Raw genomic sequence first — 16,514 nt, forward strand, 5'->3', positions numbered from 1 at the left:
ACCAAAGATACAAATGAAACTAGGATATAGTCATTAGCACATCCTACAAAAAGAAATAAGGTATGCTTGAGTTGAGTAATTGTCGAATGGGAACTTAGGAGAGGTCCAAGTCCATGACAAACAAAGGTTGTTATATTGAAAGGACCAAAGATATAAATGAAACTAGGGTATAGTCAGCATTCTATATGGCTGAGGCTCCGAGTCAAGCCTCTACACAGAACCAGTTCTGATCCAAAAGCTCGTTATCTGAAAAATGTTGCAAGAGGTGAGCCAAACAATTCAGCAAGCTTAGGTTTTCAGGTCAAGCATTATAAATCTTCAGAGAATCAGAATTCCCTTTTATTCATCCAATCAACAAATCATGCTACTGACAATATAAACCTCAGAGAATCAGAACACAAACTTTATAAAATTGAAATTAAAGACAAGTTTAGAGTCCTTACCAATACCAGCTGATTTTGAGAATAATTGGTGAACACAGTCCAGGAGGCCACTCTATCATCTTCATCTTCCTCCTCAAAGCTTCGATTCTACCTTCATGGAACAGAAGTTATCATTTATTGTAAAGTATCTCCAAAGTTCCCATATTAGCCACCTTATGACATATTAACAAAACAGGTTCTAGATACCAGTATACTATTCAACTTGATCAATTGTCCTACTAAGTAACAATATAATTTAAGTAATAAATTCATAATCATTAAATTAAAATTAATTATGGGTGTCATCCTTTAAATATATCTACAATGGACAAAATCAGTGCTGGATATAGATTCTTCATTTGCTAGTTACAAGTGCAATAGAGCACTTGGAGGGCTCTAAGCATCCAATTTTTTTAACTTCTCTGATTTTCCAATACCCATTCACAGCAAAGTTTAGATAAAGATGAATAAATGGGTTCACAGTCAGGATTGAGATCCCTCCTTTTGATCTCTCCCTTGACCGTTGTACTGAAATGTCATTGATCCATGTCTTTAGGAAGGGTTGTAACGATTCCGTTGGCTTGGAGTAGCTTGCTTCCATATAAGATTGGCATATTCTGGATGATCAACGAATGGATTTCTGTTGTGCTGGTAGAGCTTGCATATTCTCTCATTTCTCAACTTCTCTTCTCTTGATGGTGGATCAATTTCATTCCATTCCAACAACGTAGACAGCAGTCCCATCTCCCTGTTTCCTACAGAAACAGGTGACCAGACAAACATTATCATCTATGTCAAGCCATTCAATGTCTAATTTCAAGGAAGATACACAACTTTAACTTCTGAAGTAGGAGACACAATAGAACATGGACCAACAAATTTGAATTTCATGAAGAGGCTACCAGGTTCAGTTTTAGATTTTGAATTCTTTCATTTTCTTAATAGCATCATTTTGATGTTTCATGAAACAGTAATGAAGACTATGTAAGAAGTACACAAAAGCAACAGGCTCTTTTGCAACAAAGCTTGTTGCTTAAGTCAATTTTTAGGGTTTTGGGACGAACAAGAAAAAGAAAAATGAAGGAAGATGGACATGAAAAGAAAAAGGAAAACAGCCCAATAAAATGAAAAGCTGCAAAACAAGGCAAAGTGATAACATTATGTGTTTGACTGAGGGAAGTCATAAGAAATAGAAAAAACATTCAAGAAACATATTAGTTAAGCTCCAAATTGAAGATCAGAAAAATGTAAACAAGACAAAATTGAACTCTACAAACGTTAAAAGAAAGGCTGAGATTAACCAAAGAGTAATTTCCAAAATTTGGTTAGTATATTCTAATTTAATTGTTTAGTGAATGTCAAAAAATAGCACAAAATAAACGATGAGTATGCTTAAGAGGATCAGGCAAGTTCATGCAAATAAATGAGTAAATAAGGTCTAGCCTCCATTGGTTTTCTCATCAAGAGCATAAAGTTTACAGAGAGAGAGAGAGAGAGAGAGATCATCCTACTAAAATATTTTTGACCTACTTATGCTTGGAGAATCAGACAGTCGAAGGCCAGGGCCACCACCTGGTTGATGAAACCCATAACCCACAGCCATGTACATTAATGCCCTTGCAATATCCCCTCTAACCTGAAATCACATAACATGGAAAATAAGTTGAGCATGCAATAATGGTTTTATAAGAAAAGGTAAAGAATGAATGCAACAAATTAAATGCACCAGAACATGGTTTAAGAAAAATGATAAATTTCTTTTTCCAGGTGGAGAAACCACCACGAGGGACCCTAATAATGAAAAAATGTGATGAGGTATGAGTACAGACATTCAAACAGGCTTCATTTGTAGATGTGTGCCAGCTCCTAAACTTTTCCCAAATACTAGTACAAAATGTATCTTCTTCATTATCAACAAAGATTCCGCTTCTTTTTGGGGGAAAAATACTAGTAAAATGTAAACCATGAATAATTGGAAACTGGTCCTGAGGTCATGAGTTCAGTACATAATACCATGAGGAATGAGTCAGAATGTCAAATTTTGAAAGTCTGTGACCGATGGCAGAACCAAAAAGGCCAAAGCATGCTCAAATACGAAATAATGATTAACGTGATTGAGGTTCAGTAATTGAAATTTGATGATAACAACACGAAAACATGCCATAACAAGCTTTGCCATCTCAAATTATGCCCTTTGAGACTGAAAGGCTAAGTTCGAGAATTTTATTGTCAAGCATTACCAAGCATCACGCTTGGATCAGATTTAGCATCCGTTTGGCAATGCTTTTAGAAAGAACTTCTATCACAAAAAGCATTTTTGAAAAAAAAAAAAAAAAAATCAGACGTTTGGCAAAACTTGGAAAGCACTATTAAAAAGTTGACAAATTATTTGTAGTGTTTCCTAGAGAAACACTTGATAGATGATTCTCTAAAAAACACTTCTGAAGAAAACACTTATACTAAAAGTACTTCGAATAAAAATACTACCAAACACACTCTTATTAATCATCTCTAAGTTTTATGTTATCCCTAAAGTAAATAATAGGACCTTCTAAAAGCATCTGCCCAAATACCTATTTTGATGTTTTTGTGTGGGTAAGTGGTAAAGTGCTATATTAATGGACTATTAGTCTTTTAAAAAATTTATGATGTCTTACATGTGTAAACTTATCACCAACTCATCCTCTGTTATGTTAGGGGGAAAAAGACTTCAGCCTTCAGGTCAGGGGACAAATTTAATATACATCTATGGTAGCTAACAAGGTTCACCCGTTTCTGGGCAGTTTAGACATATTTTAAATAAATGAAAATTGGCTGCAGACTGAACTCAGATGTGACTACTGTCAACATGATGCTTGCCCATGACCAACAAGCACACAAACTCACAAGTGAGCCAAGTTATGTTCAGAAATGTGACATCAGGATGTAGCAATCAGCACATGCTGTTGAAGCCTTTCAAAAAGAAAAAAGAAAAACAAAAAAAAACAACTTAGGCTGCTGAAAGAGCATACACAACCTAAAATATTGCAACTGCCAATAGTAAAGAATGAACCTGCAGAGGTGGTGTCCATTTCTCCTTGTCTGTTTCTGTGTCAGAAGCCGCTTCCTTGTTTGCTGGCTTCAAACACTTGTTTGACTTGACACCACATTCTCCATAGTATTTGTTTCCCCTAGATGAATTCACTGCAAGAAACTTTAACTACGTTCCATTAAAGATCAACTTTCCAATGACACCTGGAAAAACCCATCTTACCATTCACATCTGCAGGGCGAATGTTGTGTAAATCAGTCAAGGAGGGATGATCAATTAAACCATAAGACCGAGGCCATAGGTGTTCCCCTGAAAAAAAAGTACCATTAATACTCACACACATGTTGCAGGAGCTAAGAAAATACCAACGATCAGATTGAGATAATAAAAATGCAGAGAGAATGACAGTTACTGATTAAGAAAGAGCATAGAATCTGCAGCATAACAAGGAAAATTATGACAGGAATTTTGGACATATATATTGACACTCATAGATATTTTGCATTTGATATATAGAAGATATTGAAGAGCATCTTGCAGCTAACTTGCAGGCTATAAGCCAATATATAAAATTAAGTTGGTTAAACTGTAACACAATTCAGAATGAAATCAGGGTAAGACTGGTAGCAAGCAAGGTCGTAAGTTATTTATAATAAAATATTATATTAGCAACAACAACTTCAGTATAGTTAATACATAATGCTAATGCAACTACAAGAAGTGAGACCAAATAACACATTATTATGAAATAAATCTAAGACCAGCATGCCCTAAAGTATGGTTAGTCTCAAGATCAAGTGACCATTGGATAGCAGTAAAGATGTTAAATTACACACTTATGTTAGGCATGACTATAGGAAGTGGTAGATTTCATTATTTATTATTTATTTTAGAGTTATTATTGTTTAGTGACAGTTTTATTAGAGTTTAGGATTATTAAATTTAGTTTCCTACTACAAATAGGATTGTTAATCTATATAAACTTGGTGATGTTAAATACTTCAGACTTTTTTTATTAATAATATATTTTTATTTCTTTAGAATTTCCCTCGTCTACTTCTATTTGTCTACATCAATTGGTATCAGAGCAAGGTCGACTATGGGCTTGTTGTTGAGACAGGAATACTCACTACTAAACTACATCAACTGAACTATAGTTGAGGTCAATTTTAGTCATGTTTTGCAATGTGAAATTTTCAACACTAAACTAGTAGTACTAAACTACGGCCCAGGTATTCTTTTCCTCTCCCCTATATTCTTCTTCTCTCTACTGTTCTATTACTGTGTCATAACAAAAATGGCCAATCAATGAGGTACGGCATGTTGTTCAAGTCCAATAATATGTATCACTATCAATTTAAACCCATACTTAAAAAAAGAAAACTGGATGTTTCATTTTTAAGATAATTCATTCTATGGGATAGTGCCACTACCATAGAAGGCTGTTTCATCCTAGGTGTCCAGACCTACTATGCCTAAGCCGCATCCCTGACATCCTTGCTATATCCATTAAGGCTTCATCCTACCAACTATCCCTGAAATAAAGCCGTTCTATAACAATTCAAAACAATAAGAAAGCAAGAAAATGATAGCGATCAGTTTTGGAGCATCACGGTTTTATCTTTGCAACAAATGAATTGCAACCCAAATGGGCAACAATATGAAGCACCTATACCATCAAGATGGCATATTATAATGCTAAACCTTTATATTACTCAAACACTCTCCCAAACCCTATTCTAGTGATCATGATGGGATAAGAGCACATCATGTGTTTATTGTCATATATTGTATGTTATGTGGTGGCCAAAATTATGGATGTGAAAATTTGTTAAAGTTGGTATTCTTGAAGAAAGTTTCATATCTTCCAACCTTTAACAAACCCACCATTCCTTCCCCTCTTTATCCTCTATTTTCTCTTCTTTTCTGCCAAATGACTTGGTTCCAGAACTAGGTACTTGGCTACAATAAGCTAGAATCACAAAATAGAGAAAACACTCTTATTTTCCTCTATTTTCTCCTCCTTTCTAGAAAACAACTCGATATTGAAGCTTGGTACTTGACTAAAATGAGCTAGAATCGCAAAACAGAGGAAAAATGAAGAGTTAGGGTACATGTTGACATAAAGCACTAGTTAGGATCATTAAGAAGTAACAAGCAGTAGCTAGGTCAAGCGCTCAAGAAGAATTCAGGGTCAAATATGTTTGGATGGAAGACTTACTGAGTTGGGCTTTTTTTGTTCATCCTCATTCCATAAAAACAGGAACTAGGTTGTTTCATTTGGACAACTCCAATCTTGGATATGGTGACTTTAAATGCAAAATATGTCATGTGGTACTGGGCCTACTGGCCAAGGATAACACATTGATCAAGTTAGCTGGAGAGCAGTCGAGGATCATGGGAACCTGTCATATGTCCAGCCAAGAGAGAACTTTTTCAGACCGTGACTCTTCATTTTGTAGTAATTTACAAATTTTGCATGAATGCCACTTATCGCACCCCCATCTTCACCCTCAACCCCACCCACCAATGCCTCCAAATATCACCTATCCTATTATCTGTCTTCCAATAAGGTTATTAGCTTTAAAAGATTCCAAAGTATGCATGGAGTTGCATGTCTTTAGTTTGCTGGTTAGCAATGGTGCTGCTCATGATCTTTGGAAGGCTATGGCTTTACTACATAAGCCTTTTTGCTGTTACAGGTCTCCTAAGCTTAACAAGTATCATTAACATGCAAAGCTACCATGAAAGTCAGTTCCCACTTTTTGCTAATCCTCAATAGGAGTAAGAGGTGAAAATGAATAGCCAAAAAGCCTTGACAAAAGGCAGGTCGTCTGGGGTCACAGGTAGGAGGTCTAAGAGATAGAGCTATGGAAGCACTAAGGGAAGAAGGCAATTGGGTATGAGAGGTGGTGAGCCACATATTTTCTCCAACACCAACTTTTTTACATTTTAGAAAGTACAAATATATAGGTATGGATCTTTCAGATGGCATTATCTTACCATTCCCACACTCAACATAGAGCGTTACATGACACTTATTCATCTTTGATAGTATGATCAAAAAAGCATATTTCCCAAAAAAATTGAAGTACATTTTGTTGGTGCTTTAAACTAGCTAGATTAGGTTGGCAATTTTATTTCAATTATGCACTCATCCAACACAGTTTACCTCCTTGAGTTTTAACAGTTTTTTATTCAGTTCAAGTTACTCAAAAATCGAGTTCAGATGAGGTAAATATGTGCTTGGAAATGTGAGACAAAGTAATGGCAATATAAAATTGAGTAAAGCTGAAAAACAAAGCAAAACATGAAAAATATTAAAGTTGGAAAAATGTTAGGACGTGTAATAAGAAGGTCGTTAAAACACCTAATAAGGCCAATTCAAGCATCCCTCCACTGTTCAAATGTTCAACATGGCACGCTTCAACCACCCATAAGTAGTACGAACATCTTCAAGGAGATAGTTGAAACAGCCTATGACAATTCAAATGTCTCCCTTAGGACAATTTGGGCATGTTTAGGATTTTTTTTTTTTTTTTAAAGAGTAAAAATCACATTTTTTAAATTACTTGAAATTGTCATTTTGATGTATTGCCTTCCAAAGTTATTCCAATTAAAAAACTCCTAGGATTTGCACATAAATACCTAGGTTTAAGACTATTTAAAGTTACAAACGTAATTGAGAACTCCTAGGTTTGCACATAAATACCTAGGTTTAAGACTATCTAAAGTTACAAACGTAATTGAGAACATTGTCATAGCTCTATGCTATTCTTCTAACTCTCAAAATCTTTTAAGAACAAATCTTAAAAGTCCTCTTGGTGGAAAGATAAGGAGGCATGTCGATCTACTAGCCTCGACTAGAAGCACGAGGTGCTATGTCAAGGACGTGAAAGAGTAGTATAGGTGTTGACCAATATAAGATCTTCAAGAGTAGGCGCATCCAAATAAGATAATATGTACCTTCTTTGCATATTTAATGGATTTGATTTGCTATCAATTGGACCAGTGGTTTTACACCTATAGATGTATCTGTAGGTGGCTTCCATGTACATCATCTGTCCTTGATTATTGTGGATTGAATCTTTTACAGTCTCTCATATCCTTGAAGTTGACATGGTTGATCCTGAATTAATGGGAAACTAAAAGAATATTAAAAGTTGAAATCGGACCATAAAAGCTTGGACAACCTATTGACCGCCCCTCTAGGTAGTTCCATGAATAAAGAAAACATTTTATTTTTCACATTTCACAATCAAAACAGCAAAAAAAAAGGTGAAGTATGTTTCCTGGCTGCTAATTTCCACATCTGCCCATAGTTTTCAAAGAATCTGCATATTTTATTCTTGAAATGGTATAATTCATCCATTTGTCTGTGTGTCAAAGTTTTAGCATTTTAGTCAAATTTAGATGTAAAACCTAACCAGCAAGACAGGTTCCTGTCAAAGATAGATTTTGGGAGAGGACCATGACCAGACGAGAAGCATATATTTCTAGGAAAATTGGCCCATATATGCATTACGCATACATTACCTGTTGCTTCTGTGGCCGTTGCTCATCAAAATCATTCCTAAACATATGTCTATGACCATTAAAACGTTAGCCTAAAGTTGAAAATGATAGCATTCAAAAACTAAGCACCAGAACAATATAACTCCAGAAAATGAAGTTAGCTAACTCACTATTCCATCCTTCAGGTTTTCCTGCCAAGTCCTTTGAGACAACTCTTAATGAGTAAATTTCAACTCTGCACATAAGAAACTAAGTGACATAGCATGAATCAAATAGTTGAAGTAACAGGTACAAATTAAACATTTTCAAAGAAATATTAGATACATCAGCCACATACATTCCTAACGAAGCTTCTGGATTATCTACATCAGCAGCATCAAGAATCTTGAGAGCATTCCATACCTGTATTTCAGAGCCAATTATTCAGACTTTCTGATACAAAAGCACCAGAATAAATATTAGGAATCAGTATTATAGCTGTACTGATAATAATGGCACCCATAGCAGTAGTAAGGAGGAAAAAAGTACTCTAATAGAATCACCTCTTTGTAGGACAAGGATCGATGTTCTGAAATGATTGAATTCAATTTTTTCTTCAGCGCTTCACCTTCCAAATGCTCCACTTGGGCATAATAACTGCTAACATCTTCACAATCATATGAAAGTGAAAGAGATGAATGATCATAGGCCTCTGCAACAAAATTGAAGCAAAACAAGAAAATGAAGATAATCCGAGAAGCCCATCTCCATGAGATAAAAAAGAATCTGAACCACATGCAGTTCCATAAGCCCCTATAGAAAAGGCAATGATTAGAAAACCTTCAGATTGGTGTGGAATTCAAGAAACACTAACAAATATTATTTGAATAGGAATGGCAACATCAAAGTTGAGAAATAAAAGAACTTTTAATTATTGATGATGTACCATAAGACACAAATTGAGACCATTTCAAATGGTTTTACATTTTATAAGAGTGACATAGTGACAAAACGATGACTACAAAAAAACAAGAGAAGCTTACATTTTACCAAATTGCCTTGACTGCAAGTGGCTGAGGTCCAGGTGGGATTGATTGCCCCAGATCAAAAAGCAAATAAAGTACCAATTGACCCTTAAAAAACAAAAAATAAACATATAAATATAAATCCTCCCCAAATACACTAATCGTTGTGTTTGGTCCAAAGAAGGGAAGGGAAGGAAAGATAAGATTTAAAAAGCTCTAGTTGGTTGGTCTACTATACTAGTGCAAGGAAAAAGAAGTGCGACGCATCCTCCCTCCCTCCTAAAAAAATGATGAGAGCAATTTTCAGACAAGTCAGGTACATATTTTCCTCTCTCTCTCTCTCTCTCTAACAACACCACCACCCCCCCCCCCCCCCCCCCCCCGTCCTCCCTCCCTCCTAAAAAAATGAAAACTGAACAAAAAAAAAAACAAAAACAGAAGTCCCTAACATAGAAACTCTTTGACTTCTCATCCCTACGGAAACAGTGCATCAAACTCAAGGGGGCATGAAATCTCCAAGGAAATCAACAAGAGAAATAACTGCTCTCTTGTCAACCTATCAACTTCTTCATTAGCCAATCTAGGCTGCCACAAGGAGCAATGCAATCACCTATCTCTACGTCCAATGTTAGTGTCTTCAAGACCCTCTATGACCACTAGTCACCCAAGACAAAATTCTTGTTGGGTTCCTTCACCAAAAGATTGATGTCTAAGAGGGAATATATTGAAAGTAATTGTAGTAAAACTAGGGATAGAAACAAGGATCTAATGAAAACTGATAACCACGGGATACCTAAAACTAAAAGCAATCATTCTGTTGTATTGGATCAATTATCCATTCAGTGGGATATCACAGAGGACCTTACCTACAGAATAACAGCAGGATGGATAAAGTGGAGAAATGCATTGAAGTGTTGTGCAATGAAAAACCATCTAAGAAATTAAAATGGAAAATTTACAAGACCACTACAAAGCCAGCCATAGTGCGTGGTACAGAATTTCAGACAACTAAAAAACAAACTTTTCATGAGAAATAAATAAAGAGTTTAGCTGAATGAAGATGATAAGAATGATCAATGGCAATTTGGGGAAAGATAGGACATTGATCAAGGATGAGATAAGGAAATTTCATCTAAGATGATTCCACCCTGTGCAACAAATGACTATGAATGCACCAGCATGGAGGAGTGATGCTATTCAAGATGAAGATACCAAAAGAATAAATGAATAGCGAAAAAGATTGTGTGTAGAAATGATGAGAAAAGATATAAGTGTCAATGATTTAATGGAGGAAATAGCTTGAGATAAAGTGAAATGGCAAAAAGAAATTCATGTAGCCAACCCAAATAACTGGGATATTCGGGATTAAAACCTTGCTGAGTTGACTATTTGGGGCCTGTATTCACTGACCCCATTAACACATTTTTCTTTTCTTGAAAATAAAAACAATAAAAATATTTTAAAATAAAAAGCAGTTAGGTTATCATTAGGAACTTATTATTAAAAAAATAAATAATTGATATTATAACTTAACTCTACTTCCGTGTTATTTAGTTTATGCATCTAGGCAGTTACAAATTAAATAATTTGGCATTTCAGGAAAGTACACTTTACTGATATCTATATTATCAAATTGAAGCAGGCTTACATAAAACTTGTATTGTTCCAGGTTCAAGAACCAATAATCCTAGTGCAAAAAGTACTATGAGGAAAGCAAAAGACAGGTTACTGCAGATATCCCACTTGTGGGATCATGATTGGGGCATCCTTGAGTGAAAATTGAATTCCCACAACAGAGATAAGGTTCAACTGGTTGGATCTCATATGCAGAACACCACTTTCAGTTCCACCAAATTGCGGAGAATTCGATGGTAGGGATTGCCTCAATCTCAATGATAAGCAATTGAACAGTATAACTGAATTGAATCTAGACATGGGGTGCCTAGAGGGGAGGAATTCACCAATAGATTGATGGTGCCCTTTGGAATACTGACAGTGAGGATATTCAAGTTGAGCTTGTCAGGTTCCAACAGGCCTCTACTGTTTTGGAATATCAAGGTTGGTTTTAGTGCCTATCAAATCAAGCATGAACTGGAACAAAGCACCAGTTGTCAGGATTTTTGTGAAAAGGATTGGAACCTTGACTTCAACAGGAAGACAAGATGTACCAACCTTGCATTATGACTGCAACAATTTCTTTTGCATGACTACAAAAGGAAAAAATTAAAAAGATGGTTAATGACTCACAATGAGACAATCAGCCAACCCAATGAATTATTGCAGGAGTACCCAGCAACAAGCAGATACCCAAATTCAACATAAATCTAAATAATAATATCAAGAATTACACTTTGTAAACAAATTCCCAAAACATTAATGACAGAGAAAACTGAAGAAAAGAAGAGAGAATAGAATTTTGAAATATATGTTTCATGGCTATGCTTAATGTCATTTTCATATCCAAAACCTCAAGAACTCACACAAAAGTGAAGCTGAATTGTTGCATTAGGCCCGCTTAAATGGCAGTTTCTATTGATTTTCCACGAACATGTTCTTAAAACTATATTGTTTTAGAAACAACAACAATAAACATGTTCCCTTGGGACCTTCCAAATTTTCAACTGCTTGCAATTTTTAAAACTTGAACAACAAATTCAGAAAATATTGAACTTAATCAGTTCTCAAAAACAAAAAATATTTTCATTGTCATTTTTATTTTTTTCTGTTCCATCATAAGAGAAAACAGTTCTTATCTCCCTCCCAAGAACCCCCATTTTATTTTCTTCTGCTTTTTCCCAGCACCCAAATGTAGTAGATTCCAACTATCCAAAAATTCCCCAATGCATACACTCCTCAATAACAGTAGAGAATACACTAAACCCACTAAACCCTTCTCTCAAATTGCTTTTCCAGATATACACAATAACATTGGTGCAATTCTTCTGATGAACCCTCAAATAAATACTACCTATATCTACTCAGAAAAGAGTTTCTAGTGAAATTAGCATTGCCTATTACAATTTGCAATGTACAGATAGCTCATCTCAGAGGCATTTCGTCAAACAGGTTATAGCTACAGGAAAAGAGCGTGTATATGAAGGGCCACTAACCTAGTGGGGCTTCTGGAAATTGGATTGGGACTCCAATTATGGTTTTGGATTGATTTATAGTGAAGTTGACAGCTGGGATTCCGCACAGTGGTACGTGGAAAACAACTGCTCAATTTGAATAGCTCCCATGGTTTCTTCTGAATATGATTGCAGAAAATTAATGTGCAGCTGATTATTGTAGAGGACTGCATAGCTTTGCTTCTGGGACTTCTCCAATTGGTCCAATCCTTCAAAATATAAAAGGGAAAAAAAAAATATATATATATATAAATATAAGGAAAAAATAATAATATTCTTATGAGGAAAAAAAAAATACCCTTGTATTTTTTTTAGAGGACCGAATAAGATCGGATAAAATATGATTTGTATATCTTAAGATATTATATCACATTGGATATGATATGCATAAGATATGATTTCCAATGAAATATAATATCATTATCGACATAATTTATGAATATAATATTTTAAAATAATATATTCAATGGATATGAGATATAATATATTATATTTATGTTTAATATGTGAAATGAATAAAAAATAATAAAAAATATATATTATTTTTTCATGTTTAAATAAAAATTATATTATATTCAAATATTTTTTATTTAAAAAAATAAAATTTCATTTATGTTTTACAATATTTATGATTAAAATATTTAAACTTTATAAATAAATTTTTTAATTTTATTTAATATATAAAAATAATTTATATATAATGTATTAATATTATTTTATAAACACTTTTTTGAGTTTCTCTTTTATTTTTATTATATCCTATCAATATAATAAGAAAGAGGATATTATATCATATCTCATGTTTTGTTGATGATGGGATATGATAAGTTATCTCATCACTTATCGTATATTATGTTCAACAAAATATAAAATAGGATAAATGGTGGGATATATTATCCACCCCTTTTTTGTTATCCTTTTTATGTTAATCTCATAGTAAGATAAGAGATATACATATCTCATATATAAAAAAAGAAAATTATTAAATTTTTTATTTTTTAATGTACTTATTTTATAAAATAATTTTTATTATAAATTAAATTTATGATTTAAAAAACTAAAAAAAAAATATTTATAAAATAATATCAATATATGATATATAAATTAATTTTATATATTAAATAACTTAATATAAAAAAAATTTATTTATAAAGTTTAAATATTTTAATCATGAATATTATTAAACATAACAAAATTTTCATTTTTTTTAAATATAAAATATTTGAATGTGATATAATTTTTATTTTAAATATTGAAAATCAGTTATATTTTATATTATTTTTTATTCATGTTACAAATTAAATATAAATATAATATAACATATCTTATTCAATATCCTATCTTAAAATATCATGTCCATATGATATATATGTTTAATGATATTATATTCTATTGGAATCATATTTTATGATATGTATATCCTATCAAATGAGATATCATATCATATCTTATTCCGCCGACCAAACGTAACCTTAATGTATGAGATATGTATATCTCATATTTTACCCCGGGAGTAACATATTTCATAAGAAAGACATGAAAAATAGAGGGTAAATAATATATTCTACCACTCATTTCATCTCATGTTTAGTTAAACACAAGATAGAATAAGTGATGAGATAACTTATCATATCTCGTCACTAATCAAACATATAATAGGATATACTATACTCTATCCTATGTCATATCCGATCAACCAAACGTAGCCTCAATGTTTTTAAGTATTACTATTGGATTTGCTAAAATTCTTAATAGAAATTTTATTTTAATATTTATAGTTTTTTAAATAACTTGTAAAAATTATTAATTTTAAATTTATGCTTAGTTTGAAATTTATGTTTTGTTTTAAAAGTGTTTTTAAAAACATATTTGAAAATAATTTTTGAAAATTGTTTTTTAATATTTCATAAAACAAAAGCCTATTTGTGAACTTCAAATGTTTTTAACTTATTTTCTACACGTATTTTTAATTTAGTTTTTATGTTTTTAAAATAAATTTTATATATAATATTTCATTTTTAACCATTCTTCATATTAATATATGTATTTTTTTTTTTATAAAATAACATAAAAAAAACATGGTGAAAATAATTAAAAACAACTTAAAGATATTCTTTAAAATAATCTAGTTTTCTATTTTTTTTTCAAATAACCAAAAATTATTTTTAAAAAAAGTTATCATATAGTTATAATTATTTTATGTTTTTAAAAACAAAAAACATCAAATATATACCAATGTCAATTTAGGGTTCATTTGGTAATATTTTCTGAAAATTGTTTTAAAAATTTATTTTTTTATTTTTTAATTTAAAAACAAATTTAAGAAAATATGGTGAAAAGAGTTCATGTTTTTCTTTTGTTTTTAAAAAAATAATGAAAATAACTTTCACTTATTCACTAAAAATTATTCTTTATTTCATTTTATTTTTAAAAATTGTTTTCAGATAACAATGGTCACATAATATTAGAAATTTTTAAAAACGGTTTTCTATTTTTAAAAACAAGAAAAAACATGTTAATTTTGATGGAAAAAGTAAATCATTTTTGTGTTTATTTCTTCACCCACTAAGTGAATCATAAAAAGGTAAGGCAGTAAAATAATGAAAATGGAAAGGCATTTCAAAAAGCTTTTCCTTCCACATCAAGGGGATGGATGACACACTTTCCTTGAAAAGTAATTTTCACTTCAAAATCTTCCCTAACTTTCCACCATCATCGTTTCCTTCACTTCTCATTTCCCAATGCTCTTACTTCCAAGTTCAAAGGATACCATCATTTACTATAAGTCTATAACTAGGCTTGGTCCACGTGCAAGGCACGTGAACTCTAGCCAATAATGTATTTTCTTTTATATTTATATCGATTTTAATTATTTGAAAAAAATATATATAAGAAAATAATTTTTGAATATATTTTCTTTTATAACAATTATATTTACCCATTTTTACATTACAAGTGTAGTACAAATTAAAATTAAGACAATATAAACTTATGAAGTATTATTTTCATTTTAAAAGAAAAAATATATGTGATATTATAAAATTTGTCTACGCAAATTTTGATTTATGAAATTAAAGAATAAGAATGAATGTCTTGTTCACTTCCCAAGTTGGAGATCCAATTTATGGAAAAAAATAAATGAAAATAAAAATAAATCTAAATTGGACTTTATTAACTTTTCAGATTTATTTAATTTATTTTTCCTATTTTATATAAAGATTAAATATTTTAAAAATACATGAGTTTTTAATTGATTTTAGGGTAATTTGATTAATATGGTTTTTGAAAATCTAATTTAGAAATCTAATATTTCATCATTTTTTACCATATTTTGACAAAAATATTATCATTTTTTTCTCATAAAAATGACTATTTTATTTTAAAACCTACTTATAAACACTTGAAATAATCAAGGATATTTATGTCAAAAATTGATTAGTGTTCAAATAAAAATACTGAAGAAATTGACTTCATAAATATGATGATTATTTCATATCTTTTAATCAATTAATTCTTAATTTTAATTATATTTTTCATATAATTAAGTTTGAGTAATAAAACTATTTACCAAATACAAAATGTGACATTTTAATGATTGATGAATATTTTTTTTGATATATTATCAAAAATAGCCAAAACCCTAATTTAAATATTAATTTTGAGTATTTAAAGAAGTTCACTCATAGTTAGGTAGTTGAGGTGGGTGTGGCACATGACTCTTTCCTATTGTCTTGGACCCATATCCAATAAAAGACAAAAGTCCCTTGCCCATCAAATTAAATTGGAAGGTTTTAAGTATGAGTCTTGTTGGATGTGTCCTATTTTAGAATTTAAGGAAAATATTTTCCACTTTGATGATGAGGAATGAGGACAATATATTCAATGTCTTAATGGCATCACATCAATTCAATGCCACGTACTTTCCAAATAATCGATTATACATAATTCAACCATGTCATAATAGAAATGATATGAAATTAAAAAACACAACTACTACTTGAACAAATATCTCATGACACGAGATTTTAAAATATGAGATATCATTTGAAAAATGATTGAAGAGTAAGGTATTTTCTCGAGGTATTGCCCAATGGTCCTTCGAAAACCGACAATCTAAATATAAAACTTGAAAACTTTATTATAATTGAAGCAAAAGGAGAGTGGATGTAAGTTTATCGCATCGAGTCACTATATATCAGAGGTTGCACTTTTTCTATCAAATAAATTTTATTATTCATTAACCTAAATGCATTTAACCACCATATATTAAATAAAAATTTGTTTTTGAATTTAAAAAATTTAGAGCTATATTTATAGTATGTATTTTAGTTATTAATATAACATTGAAGCATCCAAAATAACTAAAAAGCTAAATAAATTGAATACAAAAAAATGTATAAAAAGAGAGAGAGAG

At 31.6% G+C, this 16,514-nt stretch overlaps 1 protein-coding gene across 1 annotated transcript; it reads right to left on the reverse strand.

Annotated features, from left to right (window-relative positions):
• Positions 1-683: 683 nt before the first annotated feature.
• LOC100265069 (uncharacterized) lies at positions 684-15,042 on the reverse strand. The gene is made up of 9 exons (XM_019222851.2): positions 15,039-15,042; positions 12,083-12,190; positions 8,511-8,659; positions 8,306-8,370; positions 8,139-8,203; positions 3,676-3,762; positions 3,475-3,605; positions 1,953-2,058; positions 684-1,177 (listed from the first exon to the last, which is right to left on the reverse strand). Exons 1-9 carry the CDS (start codon positions 15,040-15,042, stop codon positions 975-977), a joined length of 918 nt encoding a protein of 305 aa, XP_019078396.2. The 3' UTR covers positions 684-974.
• Between the last annotated feature and the right edge of the window lie 1,472 nt (positions 15,043-16,514).

This window comes from Vitis vinifera, chromosome 11 (genome assembly GCF_030704535.1).
Source record: "Vitis vinifera cultivar Pinot Noir 40024 chromosome 11, ASM3070453v1".
In the NCBI taxonomy this organism is placed as follows: Eukaryota; Viridiplantae; Streptophyta; class Magnoliopsida; order Vitales; family Vitaceae; genus Vitis; species Vitis vinifera.

Coding starts and splice junctions, on each gene's coding strand:
- LOC100265069 (XM_019222851.2), bottom strand. Junction 3,606..3,675: donor TCGCCCTGCAGATGTGAATG/GTAAGATGGGTT, acceptor AGTTTCTTGCAG/TGAATTCATCTAGGGGAAAC. Junction 2,059..3,474: donor AATGGACACCACCTCTGCAG/GTTCATTCTTTA, acceptor ATGTGATTTCAG/GTTAGAGGGGATATTGCAAG.